Source organism: Belonocnema kinseyi, chromosome 7 (assembly GCF_010883055.1).
Source record: "Belonocnema kinseyi isolate 2016_QV_RU_SX_M_011 chromosome 7, B_treatae_v1, whole genome shotgun sequence".
NCBI classification, from domain to species: Eukaryota; Metazoa; Arthropoda; class Insecta; order Hymenoptera; family Cynipidae; genus Belonocnema; species Belonocnema kinseyi.
The window spans coordinates 49,057,218-49,079,910 of record NC_046663.1 but is presented as its reverse complement, the minus strand read 5'-3'; the positions used below and the strand labels follow the sequence as shown (position 1 = coordinate 49,079,910).

The 22,693-nt window shown below is 29.9% G+C and overlaps 1 protein-coding gene across 1 annotated transcript in view; it reads right to left on the bottom strand.

Annotated features, from left to right (window-relative positions):
• Nucleotides 1–22,693, bottom strand: part of LOC117177087 (locomotion-related protein Hikaru genki) — a 530,094-nt gene that overhangs the window by 51,709 nt on the left and 455,692 nt on the right. Inside the window, exon 5 of the mRNA XM_033367576.1 lies at nt 7,877–8,011. Within this exon, the coding sequence (XP_033223467.1) occupies nt 7,877–8,011 (135 nt within the window). The remainder of the gene's footprint in view (nt 1–7,876; nt 8,012–22,693) is intronic.

Here is a 22,693-nt window from a genome sequence, read left to right as displayed (position 1 = left end):
TAATAATTGCACTGTTAAGGTAAAAACTCCACTATTGTATAAAGAAACCTTTTTTTTTTAGTCGAAAGAGAATTATTTTTTATTAAAAACTTTACTGCATGTATGTATATTTTTGGTTTAGAATTTATCACTTTTAGATTCAAATTTTATAGTTTTTTTGAGAATTCAACTATTTTCTTAAAAACGCATTTTTTTGATTATATGTCTTTTCTGGTTAAATTCAACTGTAAATAATAGATCTTAAATTGTCGGTATACTGGTCCAGTATACTGACAATTTAAGATCTATTATTTGAATCTTTTACCTGGTCAATACTCACTAACATCAACTAAATTCAACTGTCTTTGATTTTTAATTAAAATATTTTCTCGGTACAAATATCAGGTATGTATTATAGTTTTCAGTAAGAATTAATCTTATTTTATTTAAAATTCAACTGCTTTTTCAGGAGTCAAAATTCGTGGTCAAAAATTAATTTTTATAGCTGAAGATTGATTACTTTAGTTAAAAATACATATTTTGAAGATAAATATTAAAATGTTTTGTAACAAATTCGTCTTTTCAGATTGAAAGTTCAACTGGTTGAAAAATTTAAGAATTTTTTCAAAAATTTATCACTATAAATTAAAAACGGTTTATAATTGAAAACTATTCTCTTTTAAGGGCGAAAATGGTTGTAACTTTTTTTCTTATATAATTTCATTTTCGATCAAACACATACGTTTTTAACCAATAATATTAATTTTCTACAAATAAAAAGACAGATTTTTAACAAAATAGATCAATTTTTTACCAAAAAGTCAGAATTTGATCTACGAATTTAAATGTCCAATAAAATATTTAAATTTGCAACGAAAAAAGAACATTTTAAAGCAAAAATAAAAAAGTTGAATTTTTAGTGAAAAAGTATTATTTTTATACCTAAAAAACTGAATTTTCAAGAAATCAGTTGAATTCTCAACAAGAAAGAATGAATTTAAACGAATTTGTTGAATTTTCAACAAAATAAAAAATTTTACGGTTTGGAAATATGGGGTCCTTAGAAAAGTTCCTGAACCTAACTTATAATTGAGACTTTCGACCTACTGTGCCTAAATAATAAAAGTTTGTTGTTGCGCGTTATTTTTAAGTTGCCATTATTAAGTCCAATAGAGGGAGGACACCACTGCAAAAAAAGACGAGCCAAAGTCAATTGGTGAAAGATTTAAAAAAATGCGAAGAAAAGATGCACCTGACTATTAAAATAATTTTGTGAAATTGTTAATAACTTTTGGAATAATCATTGCTAAATCTTGGAGAAACTCCGTTGGCTGCAAAATTTGGCAAGTCATGATTTGAAAAAGAGCTGTAACTGACCGTTAACTGCAGGCTCAGATCAACTTAATACGTTACAAAAAAATTCAAGAAAAAGCTGCAACGGGCAGTTACGGACTTTACTAAATTATCGGGCGGTTATCTCGAGCCTTCGTGATTTCCAAGAGGTCCGTACGCGCTTACATCGTTTTCCGGAATTATCAAACCCCGAAAAAAAACGTCTGTAATTCGAGAAACGACGTAACTGTATTTATTTTAAGCTGTGAAATTCTTTTGCCGTGAACGGCGTTTTCTCAAATCACGTCAGGTCTATTTCTGAGGTCCGTGATTCGAAGAGAGCCGTAACTGCCCGTTACGGTGTTTTCTGAATTTCAGCATCCGAATCAACATCGTTAATTGCATTTTAGATCATTAATTAACATTTTTTAACAATTTTTGATGCAAAAATGAAAAGTTTATATGCAAATTAGTCAGGAACAACAAAAAGAACTGCAGAAATAGAATTAGAATCCACGATTCCTGCGAGTAAAGATTCGAACAGTTTTTGTCGATTTTCTCGGCTTCGTTCATTTTGCAGTTAACGGTGTTTTCTCAAATCACGGCAGAATTTTAAAATCTAAGTTTACTGCTATGGAGGAAAAGAATATGGTTTTAGAGGAATAGGTTGGGTCCCTAAAGAAAGAAGTATCTTTCCTTTAAAAATGTGCCCGCGAAAAAAATTTTATCATCCACAACCTTCCTGATAGCGAGGTTAACAGAGATCTCACACACAGAATTTTGGATAATTTCTAAAGTTTTCGACTAACACTCGCATCAGATGACACAATATTTGGAGGAGAGGAGGGAGAGAAAAGATCTTTTTGTTGCTTGCGACAAGCTAAAAGAGTCAGGGTTTTTGGCTTTAGAGAAGGACAAGCAGCTGCTGATTGATAACAATCATTCCCTTCTGTCTAAGGTTAAAGACTTTCTGAAGGATCAAGACATGAATCAGGAATCGGTAACGGAGATGTTTGCGGGCGCAATCAACACTGTTGAAACCCCAAGAGGAAGACCTACAATCACATGCTAAAACTGCTCTTCCTCCAACTCTTCAGATCAGAGATTAAACTCGTTCATTAACGACACACCTAAAAGAAATTTAAAAACAGACAGCAAGAAAATAAGAATATCAGACTATCAACTATACGTAGATAAGGGCTTTCAGCCTCTTTTTTACCACCGAAGACTGTATCAAGCATCTCTCTTGGTTCTCTCCCCTCTGGGAAAGATAATGTCGTCTCCCGTATTATTTTTCGGAATGTCCATGGTTATACTAATTTCTCGGACATAGCTACTTCAATCAACAACAGCGATACCATTTGCCTCAATGAAACATGGATTACTACTTATTACTTATCCACCGAACTGGTTTTCTAATCAGTCCGCGATTTTAAGAAAAGCGATTAAAAAAATGGTAAAGGTCATCCTATCGAGGGTTTTACAATTTTTATTAATCGCTTTTTTTTCATTAGATAGTAAGCCAAACCCCGTCATGTTTATTTGTTAAATGTTGCCCTCCGGATTTTAAGGTGCTGATTGGACACATATATATTTTAAACTATCGAAAAGTGTAAAAGACATTTTGGATGACTTTCACGAAATTCTTAACAGAATCAGTGTTTAATTCCCAGAAGCTCTACTTTATCTAGGGGCAGATGTCAATCCGCTCATTGGCGGACTCGAGCAATTCGATGAGGAAGCGCTCTCTAGGCTTCTGTGGTTTCTCAAATTCATAAATCAATAGACCCTAATATTAACTGTCGAAAAGAAACAGTAACGGAATGGTTAGAATCTTATAATCTATCGATCTTAAATGGACGATACTCAGGGGACCCCCAGATACACTTCACTTATATATGGTTGCCAGAAAATGGCAGTGAAAGTGTTATCGACCTAGTAGCTTGGTATCTTGGCTCCTTGACCTTGGTCTTTGATTTTTAAGCAATTGGTATCCCATCCTTATCTGATCACTTTCTGATTTGTGTAAGGCTTAAAATGTCATCTTTGCTTAATCTTAACAAAGTGGAAGAAAAACTTGGATTTAGAAAATGAGTCCCAAGAGATGATTCGAATAATAACATTGGTGGAGGCAATTTCAGAGGTAGGAGAAAAATTAGATCTTAGAGCATAGTGAATTTGGCGCTCACCAGATAAGAAGCCTTGGTTAGATAAATACTCAGAACCTTTCAGAGGTAAGATAGGAAATTTGCTGTAAAATTCAAGACGTATAGTTTTCCTAGTAATGCGATAGTTAATAAAACAAAATAGAAATTCTTAGTTTTTCACAAGGGCCTTTTAGAAGACTATTCTTTCTATTCTGATGGTGATCAGCTAGAAACATTTGACAAGTACGTCTGTCTGGGTACTAGTTTTCCGCAATCTGGATTATTGATCAAAAAGGCAGACAGGAAAATTAGCTCATCCAATGTTGCAAGCGGGGCTGTATTCTGAACTGTATATTCTGTTAATTCAGACTTCTTGAACACAAAAACTACTCTCTACCGTAGTCTATTTTCAAGTGTACTCTACTAAGTTATAATAATTATTGAACTGAGATATACTGAAATAGAAGTAAGAGTCCAATCTTCTTTCTTTAAAAGGGTTTTGAATTTATCTTAAGGAACCCCAAACTACGCGTTATGACTAGAAACCAAAAGACAGCAAATCGCCTTCGATATATTTAAGCTGTCACTAGATTGGTACAAAAAATTGTCAAATATGGAAGATGAGAGATACCCAAAACTCTGTCTCAAAAGAATCAATTTTCTGGCTAATAACCCACTTTGTAATCTTAAATATAACTGCGTACTACAATTGAATAATTTTTTGGATGTGTTATTTAGAAAAGCTATGACCCAACTTAAATTCTGAAACTCTAAGATTAAAGAGAGAGAACATTATTTTAAACTTTGCAATCTTTTCAAGGTTTCTTGATTATGATTAATTGCTTGTTGGTCCAGATAAGACTCTTTGGTTTTTCCAGAGGTTTTAATCCTCATGGCCACTACAGGTTTATTTTCGACTCCAAAAGGATTTGTCTTATGTGCAAACTCAAAGTGAGGGGCGATCTCTATCATCTACTCATCATTTGTCCAGCCTATTCAGATTTCTTCAGCACCCCGTGAGCATTTTATGCCTTTTCAACTCAAGCTCTATGTGCGAACTTGGTAAACTTGTGATATTTAATATAATAATTTCACAAATAAGGATGTTCATATTTGAATACTAATTTATAACCTATATTAGATCAGGGGATGCTGTCCGAACGGGGGGGGGGGGGGATATTTATACACCAGACTCTCGCTTTTAGTTACCTCGTTATGAGGTGAAGCAGTAGGAGAGATGAATTTCTAAACAAAAATCAGGAATTTTCAACAATAGGGTTAAATTTGAAAACAGGAAAGAGTTTAGGCAAGAAAACAAATGCAATTAAATGCTTTCAATTTTAAGCTAAAAAGACGAATTTTGTAAAAAAAAAAACAGTTAAACTTGAAATCTGGAAGTTTGAATTTTAAAAAAAGTTAAGTTTGAACAAAGTGGTCGAATTTTTACCCCAAATTCCTGATTTTTCAAGCAAAAAGAGTGTCTTTTTAAGAGATATCTTTTTTTTTTAATTTAACTATAAAAAGCCATGTTTTCTGGTTAAGTTTAACTGTTTTTAATTTTTAATATCATTTTGGTTGAAATATGGATATGTACTCTAACTTTAGGGCGACAAATAATTCTAATATTTTTCACAAAGGCAAAAGAAATTTTCAATTTGAATAAACTTTTGCGAAAATAGTGAAAAAAAAATAATAAAGTAAAGTGCTTACGGCTGAGCTAGTTCAAACGTGTCAACAAAAATATTTTGCTTTAGATATTTCAACAGAGGAGCTTGAGGTTTACCTTTGTTGGGAAAACGAGCTCAAAAGTGAGTGTGTGGGTAAATTCATATTTTCTCAACAAAGCGTCAGTGTAAAATGAGATCCTGAACCACGAATAACCTTTGAAGTTGTTGCAGGACGTCTTATAAAACTGAGGTAAAGCGTAAATGAAAATGCATCTTTCCTTCATGAAAGAATTTGTATTCTGGAGTTTTCTTACAGAATTTTATAAAAGTAGGGCTGCATGTTATAAATTTGTCACTTTTTATTGAACTTTTGTGAAATTTATGTAGAGCAAAGTAGACCGCATGTAGACAAAAATAGATTGTATAACATGAAATAAAACTTTAAGTAAATTAACTTAAAATTGTTTTTTCAGGTTAAAACTTAATTTTTTTACCTTTTTTCCTATCAAAATTAATTATTTCATCGAAAAATGGAACTTTCTAGTTTTGTTTAAAAATGTGATTACTTGGATAAGAATTAATTTTATTAGCTGAAGATTTATCACTCTAAATTGAAATGAACCTTTTTGTTTTAAATAAATATTTCTGGGTTAGAATTGAGATACATTATATAACATGAATTAACACATTATGTAAAATTTGTCATTGTAAATAAAAAATGCATTCATATTGGTTTTCTGTCTGCTACTTTTTGTTTTAAAATTTATACATTTCTGCTAAGGATTCAACTATTTAGTTGAAAATTCTACTACTTGGTTCAAATTCGAACTACATTGTTAAAAAATCATCCTATTTTGGTTGAAGATCGATAATGTGGGATAAAAGTTCATCTCTTTGGTTAAAAATTTTACTAGTTTGATAAAATTTATTTCTTTTACTGAAACTAAAAATGACTAGTTCAAGATTCTTTGTGCAAGTTAAAAATTCTATTTTGTAGAAAGTTAATTATTTTAGTCGACAATTCTTTTTGTTATATTCAACTTCTTGGTTGAAATAATTTTTTAGACACTAATCTTTTGGGTTACTGATTCATAATTATTGTTAAATATTAAACTCGTTGGTTTAAACAGTAACTAGTGCGTTAACTATTTTTTTAATGCAATTTGTTTTTACTTAAAATTGAACTAGTGCAGTTGAAGGTTCATCATGAAAGTTTAAAATTATTCTTTTAGGTAGAAAAAAATTTTTTTTTTTAAATTAATCACCTTGGTTTAAAATGTAAATAGTTTATGAAAAATTGATTTGTTTCAACTTAAAATTAAAATCTCTAGTTGAAGATTCATCGTGCAAGTTAAAAATGTAACACTTTGGTAGAAAATGTAAACATTTGGTGGAAAATTCCAGTGATTTTGTAGAAAATGTAGCTTCTTGGTAGAAAAGTCATTTATTTGGTTTATCCAAAAATTATAATTTTTGACCAAAAAGAATGTCTTTCTGAAAAGATGTTTGAATGTTTGAACAAATTAATTAATTTCCAACTAAATAATCATATGTTTCTCAACGAAAAATATAATGCTAGGCTTCTAAACAAAAAAGAATTCAATTTTAAACAAAAATAGTTCGATTCTTAAGCAAATAGTTGAATTTTTTGTTGAAATTTTAGTTTTCAACAACAACAACAACAACAACAAAGAAACGAATGGTCAAAGATGAAAATTTATTTATTTATATTTCTGAAAGTCTTTTTATAGATTGACCTAGTTCCCACTTTCACTTCTGGAAGATGTACAATTTCAGAGGACCAACCGGAAATGTTTTAGAAAATTTTGTAAATCAGGTTTAAAAAAATTCGAGTTTTCTATTTTGAGCATAGTTCTCTATAACTCTCGAAATTCTTTTCACCTTGAAAAAGTTTTCAAAAAATGGTAAGAAATTCCTTCGAACACTCAATTCTTCAATTTGAATGTGAATCTTTTACAAGAAGAAAATGTATAAAAAGTAGGGGAAATCAAGTTAGGAAAAGTAGGGGAAGCGAGGAGAATTGAGTTTAAGGGAAGTAAGAGTGGGGGACATGTAAGTAGGGGAAGTATTAGAATAAGAGGTAAAATAAGTGTACCAAAAGTATTATGAGTTAGGGAATAAGGGCAGGGAAAGTAGGAGGAACAAGAGGAGAGGAAGTGAAAGTAAGTAGAGAGGAAGGGGAGAGAAGGTTATGTATGGTAAGTGAAGGAAGTAGGAAAGGGGTAGTAAAGAAAGTAGTGAGAAATAAAGGAAGAGGAAGTAAGAGAAGTGAGAGAAGGATGATCATGGGAAGTAAGGAGAAATGAAAGGAGGGACAGTTGGAGGAATAAGAAAAAGTAGAAGAAATTATTGAAAGTAAAGCGTGCGTAGGAAAGGGGAATCGAGGGCTGTGAGAGGATTTAGAAGAAGTGAGAGAAAGTAGAAGAAATTATTGGAAATAAAAGGTGCGTAGGGGAAGAGAATCGAGGGATGGAAAAAGGATCTAGAGAAAGAAGAGTGGTCAGTCTTGAGAGCGAGGATAGAAGGAAGTATAGTAGGAAAAATTTATGGAAGGGGGCATAAGTTAAAATGGGAGAGGGATGTTTTTTTTTTTTAGTTTCGTTGATTTCATTTTTCAGTATTTTTCTGTTTGAAAATAATTTTTTTCTGTTTATAATAAATTTCTTGAATGGATAAAACAAATTTAGAAAATGTTACTACGATTCGATTATTGGAAAAAGTCATACTCACCTACGACGTGAACTCGAATGGAATTTGTGAGGCCTCTGGGGGTCGAGCAAGTGTAAACGCCAGAATCCTGAGTCTTGGCGTAGTATATCGACAGTCGATATTTTGTGTCTCTCTCCGAGGCTGCAATTGCCCAACCTGAAATGAAACCGAATTTTTACTCTTTAAAAAAAAAAGAAATTCATCCAATCATTCAAGTTTGATATGTTTAAATTGAGAATTTTCAGTGTACCATATATAAAAGAGACGTTGATAAATACGTCACACTGCGATTTGCGATGTCTTGGTAGTATGAGGGGGGGGGGGGGGGGGGGGGGGGGGGGTAGAAAATTAAACATCACACATGGAAAATATAAATGTGAATAATAACTTTTTGAAATGTTTGACAAAATAAAAAACTTGGATTTTTTACAACTGCCCATTTTTTTAAATTCCTCTTTTCCTCAATTTTGAAAACATTTTCACTTTTTTCCCTTTTCTACTTTCGCTCGTTCAAAGACTTTTGAGTGAAAAATTTAACTGTTTTGTAGAAAGATTGTTTAACTTTTTAGCTGAAAATTTAACTATGTAGTTGAAATTAAACAATTTTGTTCAAAATTTAATTTTTTGTTGAAAATTCAACTATTTTGCCCAAAATACATATTTTTTGTCAAAAATTCAACTTATTTGTAGAAAAATCTTTCTATATTAAATTCAGCTATTTTTTATTGCAAATAAAAATACTTTTTGTTAAAATATCGAGTACTACACTTGTCGTTGTTGTGTTTACTATGTAGTTAATAGGTCATCCTTTTGAGTAAAAAATTCAACTTTTTGTTGAAAAGTCGTATTTTTAAAGAAAATTTGCAATTTTTGTTTGAAAATTCCTTTAAGCAGTCATCCTGCTATCCATATTTCGAAAGCATCTTGGGCTGTGAAATCTATTTAAAAAATGAAAAGAAAACACTTTTCTCTTCGAAATAGCGTCACGTAGTTTTTGAATAGCCTCTAAAGCTCTTTTCATGAAGTGGTGATTAATTTAGCACTTCTTTACTTGTGAATTATTAAGTAATTGAATTTGCATATAAATTTGCAACAATTTCCATTTAAGAAGGATTTAACTTTGAAGCTTGGACTGAATTCGAAAGTTAAAGCTGATTATGACGTTCGCTTGAATTAGAGGATTTTGACCTAATTTCAAGTGTCCCAGAGAGAGTAGAGATTCCGCATTGAAATCGCGAATTTCGCTCGAGTCGACTCATTCAGAACTACAAAATTGCAGCAAAGTTGAAAAGTCGATAAATTTCATAAGAAACAAATCAGAAGCTTCGACACAGATCAAGAGCACCCTCGTGAATTCCAAATCCATATCGTAAAAGTTACGAGGTATTCTGTTGGAAAAATGTTTAAAGTTTTACGTGCTAGCACGGTATAAAGTTGAATCTACGGCAAATATAAAGTGCGTCGAACAAGCACTACAACTAGTGTACTTTAAAAACTTCAAAATTATTTTTAATGCTCGAGGTCTGGTTTGTTTATCACACACCTCACAACATACAACTTACAAATCCACAACTCATCACTCACCATTCACCACTCACCACACACTGCTCACCATTCATCGATCACCACTCACTGCTCTCCACTGAGCATTTACGACTCATCACTCATCATTCATCACACATCACTCACCACTCCTTTTACCACTTTTGCTTTTTTCCCTTTAAAATGGAACCGAATTTATAGAACCCAATTAGAAAATGAAACTGTTTTGGTTCAAAATTCATGTGCTTTGATCATGGATTCAAATATTTTGCTGAAAATTCGCCTTTATGGGTTGAATTCAATTGTTATTAATTTCAAGCTCAAATATTTTTTTCTTGGAATATCAACTATTATAAGTTTTGTTCATAGTTTGCATTTTTTCATTGAAAAATCAAGTACTTGCTTTAAAAACGATCCGTTTTTAAAAATTATTTTTATGTTTGGCTTAAGATTTATAAGTTTAGTTGAACATTCAAGTATTTAATTGTAAATTAACTTTTTGGTAGAAAATTTATCTTTTTTGTTTAAATATTGAACTGCATCGTTTAAAGTTGAAATACTTTGTTCAAAATTCATGTTTTTGAACATTCTCATTCTTAGTTGAAAATTTAACTTGTTTATCTAACATTTGCCTTTTTGAATAGAAAATTAATCTATTTTGTTAAAAACTCCTCTCCTTGGGTTAAGATTCCACTATTCATTAAAAATTTGCCTCTTCGTGTTGAATTTTTTCGTTCAAAAATAAGCTACATGGTTCAAACTTGATCTAATATATACTTGATTGTAAGTTAACTTCTTGATGAAAATTCAGTTGTTTTCTAGGCAATTCGTTCTTTTGATTTGAAAATTCAACAAGTTGTTAGAAAATCAAACGATTAGGTTATTCCTGAACTTTTTTATTGAAAATTTAATTATTCTTGTAGAAAATTAAACGATTCGGTAAAATATTAACTATTTATTGGAAAATTCGACTAATTGACAAAAAATCAAGTTTTTTGTTGAAAAAATTACATTCTCCGTTTGAAGAATCAAGTTTTTTGATAGAACCTTATTCTTTTGGATGAAAAATTCATCTTTTTTTGTTAAAAATTGAAGTATTTGGTCGAAGATTAAACAACTCTGTTAAAGATTGAGTTTGTTAGATTCACCTATTTCGTTGAAAATTAAACTATCATGTTTAAAATTTGTTCTTTTGGGTAAAAAAATGGTCTCTTTTGTTTATAATTCATCATTGTGGTTAAGAAATTATATATTTTGGCTAAGAATTCGCCTTTGTTGGTGGAATTTACCTGGTTCGGAATTAATTTTTTTTTCATTGAAAATTAATTTTTAAAACTGAAAATTTGACAATTCCATTTTCTGATGAAAATGCATATATTTTTTTTTTTGTATTTTGGTAGAAAATCCATGTTTTACCAAAAAATCATCGTTTTATGATTGAAAACTAACTATATTGTTAGAAATTCTAATTTCTGTATTAAAAATATATAGCTTTCTCCTAAGAAGATCAAAATTAAATTATTATATTGAAAATTTCACTTTTTTTAAAACTAATTTTGTTTGGTAGGTGAGCCATCTTTTTTGGTTAAAAATAAACTTTTTTGTTAAAAATTGCACTGTTTTCGAAAAAAATCGCTATTATATGGTCCGACCATATTATATGTTAGAATTTAAAACATTTCATATTAAACTCAGTATGATATATAAGCATTAACCTTATTAACCCATTAACGACAATGTTGCAGCTAAGCAACATTCACTATTTTCGATTTTTCTCATTTTTAGGTTATTTTTAGAACTGTGCACAATATATCACTACTGTTTCTAATTAGAACAACATTTTGTAAAAATGTAACTTATTCACGAAATTAAATTTTTAGTTTTAAACCCAATTTATAATAAATAACAGATATTTGAACTAACATTAACTATAAAAAGTAAAGAACTGAAGATTTAACTAAAAACAATTTCAAAACATAATTTATTTAATATGAAATAGACAAAAAATTATTTAAAACTGTTTACAAATAAGTGTAGAATAATATAATAGGGTAATAAAGATTTATATTATATGAAAAAATAACTGTTTTACATTTTGATATCATCACAGATATTTGGTATAAATTTAGTTTCGGAATTGGTATAACCAAACATATAATGTTTTCCTATTTTGGGTAACGATATAATTGGCAAAAGAAAGTTTTTTATTATTTTAAATTATGAAGCTTATTTTCAAAAAACATATTTTTGATAGTGCACTAGGCCTTAAATTTTTCTAAAACTGACTCGCACTTAGACCCTGGGTCCAAATATGGATCGAAAACATACCTTGACCAACATTTTTCTGAAATTGTCTAAAAAGTTTTTTGAAATTCGAAAATTCAAATCTTGTATACCAAAGGATAAACTGAACATTTTCTACATAAGAAACCAACTTTTGAGCATTATTGAATTTCTAAATAGATTTTTTTTCTAAAATCCGATCCATTATACTGTACTCTATACATGGCCAAAATTATATCGCAAATAATTAAAAACGTTAATTTTAGATTTTTCATAACAATTTCAACTGCCACAAATTTTTGTGCTGTTTAAGCATTTTATAACATTTCTGCTAAAATAATAAGTACCTACCCTATAAACATAGAAAGGACTACGAATATGGTTACGAATGCGAAATAATATTAAACTCTTAAAAAAAATTTTTGATACGAATTTTTTGATATTGAAAAAAATTATTGGGATTAAAGCATGCATTTCTATAACTATATACAATAAAGCATCCACAAGATTTCAAAATATTGATAGGCAAAGATCTCTAAGTTCACTACAAAATGATTTAACTAAACGTTTTAGGATAAAGATGAAACTAATATCTTAAAGGGTATAAATTGTTCTACGATCATCAGTCAATACATAAATGGATTCAATTAAAGTTGTCCTAAATGCTTTCACAATGCTTCCATTTTTTTAAATACACTATATCTAAATGACCCCTTATTGTGCGGATTGAAAGCTTTAATAAAATCGAAACATTATTTTCCAAAAATATTTTGCAGGATAGTATCAGATGTTTGCCCCAATTAAATCAATTTTTCAATTACTGGCGGATCATATTTACCAATAAAAATGAATTCGTACTGAAATTTAGAGAGCATGACGATTTTCATTTTGTTTTAATAGGTGGGTTTCATAACCTGCAGGAGTGGAATTCTAGTAACTCTTGTCACTGGACTGCTGTCATTGTGGAGAGCGGTTCGGACATTAATTTGCAAGCTTTGTGATTCTGTAGTTGTAGATATAGTGATCACATGATGGTATAATATCGGTACACGAACGAAATATCAGTGTATGTATATATCGACTACGTCAATGTTTCATCATGATGAACTGAGCGATTTCGGGCCGGTAACCTGTGTCCAGTTCAATTCAATAAATAACGCCCCCAATAGCCTCACCGGATCCAGAGAGAGGGGTTGTATACCGCTGGTAATTTTGATGACCTGCTTGGTTTACACTCAAAGAGTCCGAAACTCATGTGCTGGTTTAATAAATTCGAAGGTTATTTCTACAGCAAAAATTATCCAGTGCTCAGTGCTTCTGATTACATATTTCAGTTATACGCTTTTGTAAAATACCGATATAGAAGTTGCAAGTGAAAAATTTTATTGCTGCAACAGCGATATTTATCGTTGATCTGGCTACAAATATTTTTAGAAATGTCCCAACGATATTGGTCAAGTTATTAAAGCAATAGGGCTGCAGTTTCAGACGTCCAAGTGAGACGAATTTTTATTTTTTATGATATTTGTATAATGATAGAGAATAATGTGGAAGAAGGTTTTTTTTTCTTTTTTTAAAAGACAAATATGGTGAAGGAACTAAAAAAAAAGAAAAACTTTTGTATTCTTAGTTCAAAATTAAAATTGCTACAATAATTAGTCTAGAGTTTTGATTTTTCAAAGATGAAAATATAAATCAAAAATTGTTTTGAAGCGTAAAGAAGGACTGGTAAAAAAATCCTCGTTCTTAATTGGCCAATACTTAATTTGGTTTGAGAAAGCTAATCTTATTTTCAAATAATTGTCCACTGAGAATGAAATGTTTTTGAATAAAAATAAAGTGCTACAGATCATTCTCTTTCACAGCAGAAAATTTCAAAAGAAATAAATATATAATCAAGATATCAGTTTTTGATTGTCTTATTACAGAATATTATTAAGTACCATTAGCTAATATGGTAAAGCTTCCAATGTTCTAAATTTACATACTTTAATATTTATTTTTGTATTGAAATTAAAATTAGTAAGACCTTTTTACTTTGGATATCGATACATAATATTCACATAATACAAAAAAAGAACTAAATTTTCGAACACTGGAAGAAAATATTATCCAAGGATTGTTAGAAAAAATGTTTACCAAATTTTTAATTTGGTTTCTGAATACAGAAGAAGTATCATATTTGACCAAAGCTGTCCGTCTTAAGGCTTCCACGCAGTCTAGTGGTTCTTAAAAAAATTCCAGGAGTTTTCCAGGTTTTTTAGGATAAAAGAAATTAATTCTTCCAGGTACCATTTTTAACAGTTTAAAAATACTTTTAGCGAAATGCAGTAGAATTCGTAGGCCTAATGAACTAAAAAAAAATTTCATAAGCGAAATTTCTTTTACACCTCCAAACTATGATTTTATGGTAAATAATCCGAATAACCAATCATTTTCAATTGAATTATAACATTTTCAATTAAATGGCTGACTTCTAAAAAAAGGATGTTAAATTATTAACCAAATCCTAGAATTTTTAAGCGACGAAGAGAAATTTTTAACCTAAAGTCGAAATTAAATTTTTCAGTTAAAGAATTAATTTCCAACCAGATATGCGTTTTCAAATCAATTGATGAAATATTTCACTAGATTGCTTAAATTGCCAGTTAAAAAAATCCAATTAAAAAATAATTTTTAACAAAATAAATGAATTTTCCACCACAGTGATGAATTTTCAATTAAAAAGATACATTTTTAACCAAAAAATTAAATTAAGTTAATTTTGCAAACAGTTAAATTTGAGTTAAATTTGCAAACAAGTAGTTGCATTTTTAACATCACATTTGAATTTTCAAAAAAATGGTTACGTTTTTATCTCAAAAATAATTTTTAATGAAAAAAAGAGTTTTGAAGAAAGTAGTTAAACTGTTAGCCTACCAGATAAGTATGAAACTATGATGATGAATGTTCAACTAGAATAGATGAATTTTAAATCAAAAATATTAAATTTTATCAAAAAGATGAATTTTTTAAATAAAGTGATAAAATATTCAAGTTGATTATTTAAAAAAAATTTAATTTTAACACAAACAAATTTTCTGATAAAACAGTTAAATTTTCAGTTAAAAAAATGTATTTAAAAGCAGAACGTTTTCCATAAAATAGGTACATTTCAACCAAAGTGATGATTCTTCAAATAAAATAATTTATCTTAAAAAAAAAATTAAATTAAGAAACATCAATTATGAACAAAATACATGAACTTTTAACCAAATGCTTAAATTCCCAATTAAGAAAGATACATTTTTTTCCAAATAGTTGAATTTTAGAATGAAAAACATAAATGTTCATCTAGAAATGGAAAAGTCAACTTTCTACTTTAAAAATTTATTTATTTTGTTTAATTTTTAACAAAAAAAAAGTAAATCATATCAATCCACAAGGTCAAATTTTCTTTCTAAGTAGACAAAATTTGAACGGAAAAAAGTACTTTACTACATACAAAAATGAATTTTTTACCAAACATTCGAATATGAAAGTAAAAAAAAAGTCTAGCATTAACCAAAAGCAGTTGAATTAAATAGTTAATATTTCAGCCAATCAAGAATTATTTTCAACAAAATAGTTAAATTTACAACGCATAAGTTGAATTTTTAAGAAAATATGTAAACTTTCAATCAAATAGTGAAATTTTCAAACTAAAAAGAGGAATTCTCAATCAAAAACGCAAGTTTTTAACTAAATACATAAATTTCAAATGAATAGTTAAATTTTTAAACAGAAAAGATAAACTTTGATTTAAAAAAATGTTCAACATGATCAAAAAGTAATATATAAAGCTTCATTCAAAAATTAAAAAATATCGATGTTCTATTTTATATTACAATTATACAAAAAATTCGTCACTAAGTAGTCTTTTCCTGTTAAACAGAGAAAAAAATTTTTTTTTAAATAGATTTTAAGGCCACGTGATGAGTATAACAGCTGATCAAGTCAGCCATAAGATCAATATTTTTTCTTCTATATTGAAAAATAAAAGTTTAAATAACGCGGAAATTTTTTTCGAGGAATGTTAATAAATATTAAAGGATCGTTTTTGGCCTTGCAAAGAGTTGGAGAAAAAAAAGTTTATTTATGCAAATAATGATTATCGACGGACACATTTATGTTTTACAGCAGAAGTTTAACTTTTAACCATGTACATAGGAAACAAAGGACTAGGCGTGCTATTGCGAGGGTGATGCAATGAGGGGGGAGGTGAGCCATCTTTTGATGTCCCGCGACAAACGCGAGAGGGGGGAGAATTCCATGAGTAGGGAGAGCCGCCATCTTACGATGTGCCATTTGATTATGCGCACGAGCATTTTTGCCGACAAACTGTGCATGAAAATATAAACATGTGGGCGCTGCCATGTTTGTCGCGGGACATCAAAAGGTGGCGGACCTCTCCCCTCATTGTATCACCCCCGCAATGGCATGTCTAGTCCCTTGTTTCCTATGTCCATGCTTGCAGGGTTTGGCGACAGCAGGGTCGGTATTTCTCTAAAACAGTAATTAAAAAAAAACTTTTTTCACTATTCTAATTATTTACGACCAGAGACATATTCTTGCATGCCTTCTATTTATCGTGCCAAATTTTTAACACCATATCTGATTCAATGTGGACGTAAGTTGGGAAAGAAAACTTCCACTGGTATTTTCTTCAAAAAAAATTTTTTCCTAGAATTTCCACCGGAACAAAGCAGAGACATGGGCTTTATTACCTTCCCTTTCATTTCCCAAACTTTCAGAGAGACACCTCATTTCGTTTAGACGTAAGTTAGGAAAGAAAAATTGAAGACTAGGTGTGGTCACGTGACCCTCTCGTCACATGGCCATAAGGGGAATAACAATTCCAGGACAGACAGGCAAAATTCAAGGACTTTTTCATGTTTTCAAGGATTTTCAAAACATTAGACACCCTAGGAGATCCCATACTAAAAGAGGGCAGAGAAGGAGAGAGAGAGAAAGAGTATATATATATATATATGCTTTTATTATCGTGGCAGTAGTGGGGATATCGAGAAGGAGCTTTTTCCAAAGAGGAGCCATTGCGAATCGCCTCACAAAAGGGAGACGTTAGTATAGAGCGAAGATATAGAAAGATAATATCTTAGTAGAAATTACACTTAGGAAAAAGGGACATCGAGAAGTTTTACTTTAAAAATTATCTCCACGTAATTAGTGAACGCTCCCTAATTAACAGCGAAGCTTCTGGAATTGATAATCTCTGTTTTGATAATTGTAACTCTAGTCTCGCCAATTTTCATGGTATCGACTCTTTACTTATTTCAAAGTTCCTTAATAGAGAAGTTCTATATGTCTCAACTTAAAGTCTGGAGAACTTCCTGTTCTGATATCTAATAACGAAAGTTTCGACGTTGATCTTCGAACTCACATAGAAGGTACTTGGGATACATTCGGAAATAAAGTTCTCTCGAGCTAGGATGCATTCACTGCATTTACGTCAGTTATGACGATTTTTATATGAGAAGTGAGGACTTTACGAGAAAAAAGTTACAGATGCATAGATTTTTATTACAGCATATTTCGAAATAAACGACGTGCAGGCCCGATTTTCATTAGGGAATACTTCTCTCGCAAAAGCATCGCATTTTCAGTTTTATGAGTCCTCCGTAAAAGGATTGTGTTTTTAGTGTAATGAAAAATGAAAGTTGCATAGGAAAAATCAGAAAAAAAATCTAATTAATGTCTTAAAATACGCACCTTGACTCCTGAAATAAAATACAAAAAATTAATCCGGATTTCCACAGAGGGCAATTTTGACAATGTCATTTCATTAGAGATGGCTCAATTTTTTACGATGGGTGTTTTTCTTATCTAAATTCAAAAAAAATGTAATATGTTTAGGGAGTCAAAGGACATATTTTGAGCCTCGTCCGGATTTCCAAAATCGATTAAGGCAATGTAGACGATTTTTTTTTGTTAAAGGTGGTTCTTATTTTTTGCGCAAGAAGATGAAACTATTTTTAGGTTTATAATATGTTGTTTGAAAAGTCTGAAAATATATTTTAGGACCATTATACATTTCTGGAATCGATTAGGCTAATTTTGACGATTTTTTCTTTAAGCGTTTTTTTTGCAGAGAGTTTTTTTCATCTGAAATAATTTACATTTTTTCTGCTTTTTGGGCAGTTAAAAGATGTATGTTAATACCAGTTTGAATTTTCACAATCTATTAAGGTATTCTTAAACATTTCTTTTTCTTTGTAATTTTTTAGGTTTTTAACGCAGGGAGATTTCCTCATCTTCAATTTTTTCGTAATCTGGTACCTAAAACAACCCTGAATATCGAGTTTAGAGCCAACTAGTCAATAATAATTTGTAGCTTGTCTCCACTATATTGGATCTGCCATTTTGAATTTTTATATTCTGGCTCAAGATTCATAATCAGCGGCCCAAAAACCCATAAATACATCTTGGATTTTAAGGTTTTTTAAGTTTTTACCTTAAATTCGCAATTAGCAACCCAAGAGAAAAACCTACATATAGAGTAAAAAAATTAGTCAATTTTCGTTTAGCTTGGCAACCACCGTATTTGAGCCCCCATTTTTAATTTATATACTTTAAATCCAGATTTGTAATTAGATATCCAAAATACCCCTAAATGCAGACTTCAGAGCCAATAATTTGGTTTGTTTACTTTCAGTCCGCCATATTGGATCCGAAATCTTGGATTTTGAAAATTTTAAACTTTTGACCTCAGAATCGTTTCAGCGACGCACCAAATAAAACTAAATAACAATTTGAGAGCCAATTAGTCTTTATTTTTGCTCAAGTCAATAGTTATGAACCCGGCATTTTGAATCCAGATTTATAATCAGACATCCAAAATACCTCTAAATATGTAATTCATAGTAAATAAGTTCATTCCTCTAATTTTATTCCGCCATATTGGATCCGACATGTTGGATTAAAAATTTTTTAATGTTTTGATCTCAGATTCGTTATCAGCGACCCACATAAAGAAACTAACAAAAAAACCTCAATGTCATCTATTAAAAAAAGTAAGGAGCTTAGAACTAACCACTTCGTTTGTTTAGTTGCATTCCACCATATTAGATTCGTCATCTGGGATTTTGAATTCTTCTCATTTTGTCAATTCTTAATAAATCTTTAAGGAACAATTCCTATCCAATACCTTTCATTTTCGACCATTCTAACCCTCTTGTATTATTCCTGGTTAATGCCTCATTAAACAAAATTTTATTTGTGTAAACAATTATTATTTGTTTAGATATTTTTTCCAGTAGGTTTGGAAAAGTTACTTTTTCCGGATAAAAGATATAGCTGACAAATAAAAAAATATATTTTTTGATTAACATATTTTTCAATTATTTAAACAATTTTTATTCTTCGTAAATCTTCAAAAATTAATATATTTTGGCATTAATGATGAAGTTAATAAAATTCCAGAGTGACATTTTTTATGAAAGATGGTTTGAAATTATTATAACAATTAAAATCACTTGCTTCTTTTCATATGAAACATCGAGAAAATTGTAGTTTTATTGAATCTCTAGCACTATGTCACTTATTGATCAGTATTTTCTTATCTCCACGAAACCTATCCGAACAAAATAATTAAATACAAAGTAACTGGAAAATGGTATTTGACAAAATTATTATTATTTAACCAAGTGAAAATTGTTCAAAATACTGCAGATTGTGTGTTACAGAAAACACTGCATTTAACATTCATTAAAACGGCTTCATCAATTACAGAAAATATTAACTTTTAGAGCATTATGGGAAAAAAATTATTTCAAAAAATTAAAATTAATTAAATAAATTGTAAGCATACTCAAAGAAAAATATTACTCGCAAAATTCCTTAAGTGTGACTAATTCCAGAAAACAATAACTTCATACGATTTTCAAAAAAAAATGTTTGAACCAATAAAAATTTTTTTAATAATAATCAAATATTTAAAAAAATTATTACTCTTGGTATTCAGTCACTGTATCATTTATCCGAGAAAAAAAAACTCTCAACGATTTCGTAGAAAAAGAACATTGATTAAAAAATACTTTAAAACTTCTCTGTTATCAAATAAAAATAATTTGTGCTGAGAAGAAAAATGCATTACAAAAAAGTTCAAGAGAAAAACTCAAAGCATGAATATTTAAAAAATTGTTGAGGACATAATTGTTAATTGGAATTTAGTTACTTAAATGTTTCTGTTTTATATTTTGTTTTAGGAAATATTCATTATTTTCATTTAGTTTTAATGAAAAAAGCTCATTCTATTCTTTGAAGGACTCACAAATCTATTTATTACGTTTTTATGGAAATTTCTTTATTTATAGGTAATAATTATAATTATTTATAATGAAAAAGTTATTAACGAGTATTTCTTTTCCCCATTTTTTTGAAAACCGAGCATTGCTCATTCATACCACCATGTTAATTTCAAAAACCTGGGAGCACAACTTAATTTTGACCGACTAAAAAAAAAACAAGGATTTTCTTTCAAAAAATGTACAAACTTGGTAGAGGAGGAGGCATTGATCACAAAAAGTCAAAATCGAATTTTCTGGACCACTCTAATGTGTTCCACCATGTTTTAAATGGTGAAAATCCATACAGTGAACTCTCACATATTTCAAGGGCAGAACACGTAAAAATTTGGATAATCTAAGTCTGCAGGTGCTCCCACCTTTACCGCGAGTCATCAGGTGATTTTTTCTAGCGATGTTTATTGGCTGCCCCTGCCTTGTATTGATGAACGCCTCTTTTTAATTTATCAGCCACTGAAGCGGGTGAGACTATACAGGAACCGTGGTGGGAGGTAAAGGAGCTTCGCGACTAGGAATATTGGTACGTAGGGAACTTGGATTAAGTAAGCCTTTAAATAAGTAAGCCTTGGAATAATTAAGAGTTGTGTAGTAAAACGAATTTTTAAACATATCAACTTTAGGGGTTGAAGGTCACCATGTGGTCCCACTTTATTATATGAAGCTATAATAATGGTTGAGATTTTTTAATGGAAGCTATGGATAATGGTTGAGGCAGTTTTAGAAACTGCCATAATTCTTCTAATACAATCCTGTCATGAAAATGGTGGTAATTCATTAGATCCACTATCTGTAGCTGGCAGTCTGTTCAAAGTAGAAGGAAATCCTAGGGAGTTAGTTATACATTTGCGTGGAAGTGGAAACAGACTTTAACGGTCAGCCCAGGGTTCACCGAAGCACTAAAACATAGCCCAAATTTTTTCGTTTTCTGCCAGCCCCATGAAGTTTAAGACGTACTTCCCGTAAGAACACTAGACGTTTTGTAAATTTCATTTAGAATCGGCAATGTATTAGGTAAATTAAGTTGCACATGGATGAATTAGCTTCCTCGCAATTAGCTCAAGAAAACAAACCGAAAAATACTTTTCAAATATCACCATATCGACTTGTTTTATAGGGCTTCCAAAAACACCATAAGTAAAAAATTTGGGGTTTTCAAATGTTTGGCGTTGTTTAAACAGTTTATAAATATTTTTAATATTGTTCTCTTTAAATAATGCTAGGAAGTTGCGGTTTTTTTTATATATTCAACTTTTTGTCGAATCTTCGTTTAGAGCGAGCTAAAAATGAATGAAATTGAAAAAATAATTTTTTAAACAAATTATTATTGTTTGTAAGTATCTTCTCTTGTAGTAATGTTGATAGTTGCGGTTTTCTTTAATGTTACATTTTTGTCAACTTCGCTCTTCGAACAAGCTAATAATTAAAGCATTTTAGCAAACCTAATGGTCATAAGAATTTATTATTGTCTAGAATAATCTTTTCTTATGATAATGCTATATAGTTGTAGCTTTTTCTAAAAATTTAAACTTTTTGTCCGATTTTTACTTAGTGAGATAATAATTTGGTGAAAAAATTATACTTCTATATACAATTTTTTAAATTTGCATCATATATTTTTTTAAATGAAAAAAACGTGCATTAGTATCAAATTTGTAATTAAAAGAAAAATTAAAACGAAACCTCGAGATGAATTCGTGCTAAAAAAAATCATGAAAAGTTTATTTGGCTTGGAGAAAATGCACAGGGAAATTTATTTGTTGGAGACGTACATGTTTTTAAATTAATTTCTTAATCAAATTTGTATACCATACGTTTTTTTTAATTGAAACAATAATATAATTTGGTTTATAATTTTATTTATAAAAATTAATAATATCTGAATGTTAAGGATTAAAAAACTGTTTTTTGTTCAATATCATATATTGAATGAAAATTAATTGACTGAACTTTTTTATCCAAGAAATTTGTTTTGATTGTTTAAGTGTTGTAAAAATTATTGTTTGAATTTAAAATAACAAAAGTTGAGAAAAATATTTTTCTCAATGAAAAATTTTGTCAGAAAATGGAACGGTTTTTTTTAAATTTCGGAAATTGTTCTCAAAAATCGAGTTGTTTATTTTAAAAGAAATTAATGAAGAAACGTTTGAGGCGCATGTATTTGAATATTTATTTTTTAAATACAATTTTTATACAATTGCTGCTGTTTTGAATTTATAGAAGTTTATCATTTTATGCCGTTAATTTTATTATTCGGGAATTTTCCAATTCTGTAATATTATGAGCTATTCAGGAATTTTTTAATCCTCAATACTCATGTTTCGGCAATTTTATTATTTCTGGAAATTTATTATTCAGGATTGTTCTAATCAGAGAATATGACTATTCCGGACAGAAATATTTGCATTAGAGCGTTAAAATATCATGTGTAAAAACAAGTATTGATAAGGCGCTGGGTCGGTATTTGGGGATAGTTTCTTCGTTGAAATTTTCTGCGTTATCGATACTTGTTTAAACGATAAAAGGCAAACCGAATCGCTTAAGTTCGAAAATATAATCTTGGACCCGGATATTTGAGTCGCTGTCGAGTATCGACACATAATAATGCGTATCAAAATATGTTCTGCGACGACGACGTTGTCACGAAAGTCTTTTGCGGCGAAGATCAAGTCAA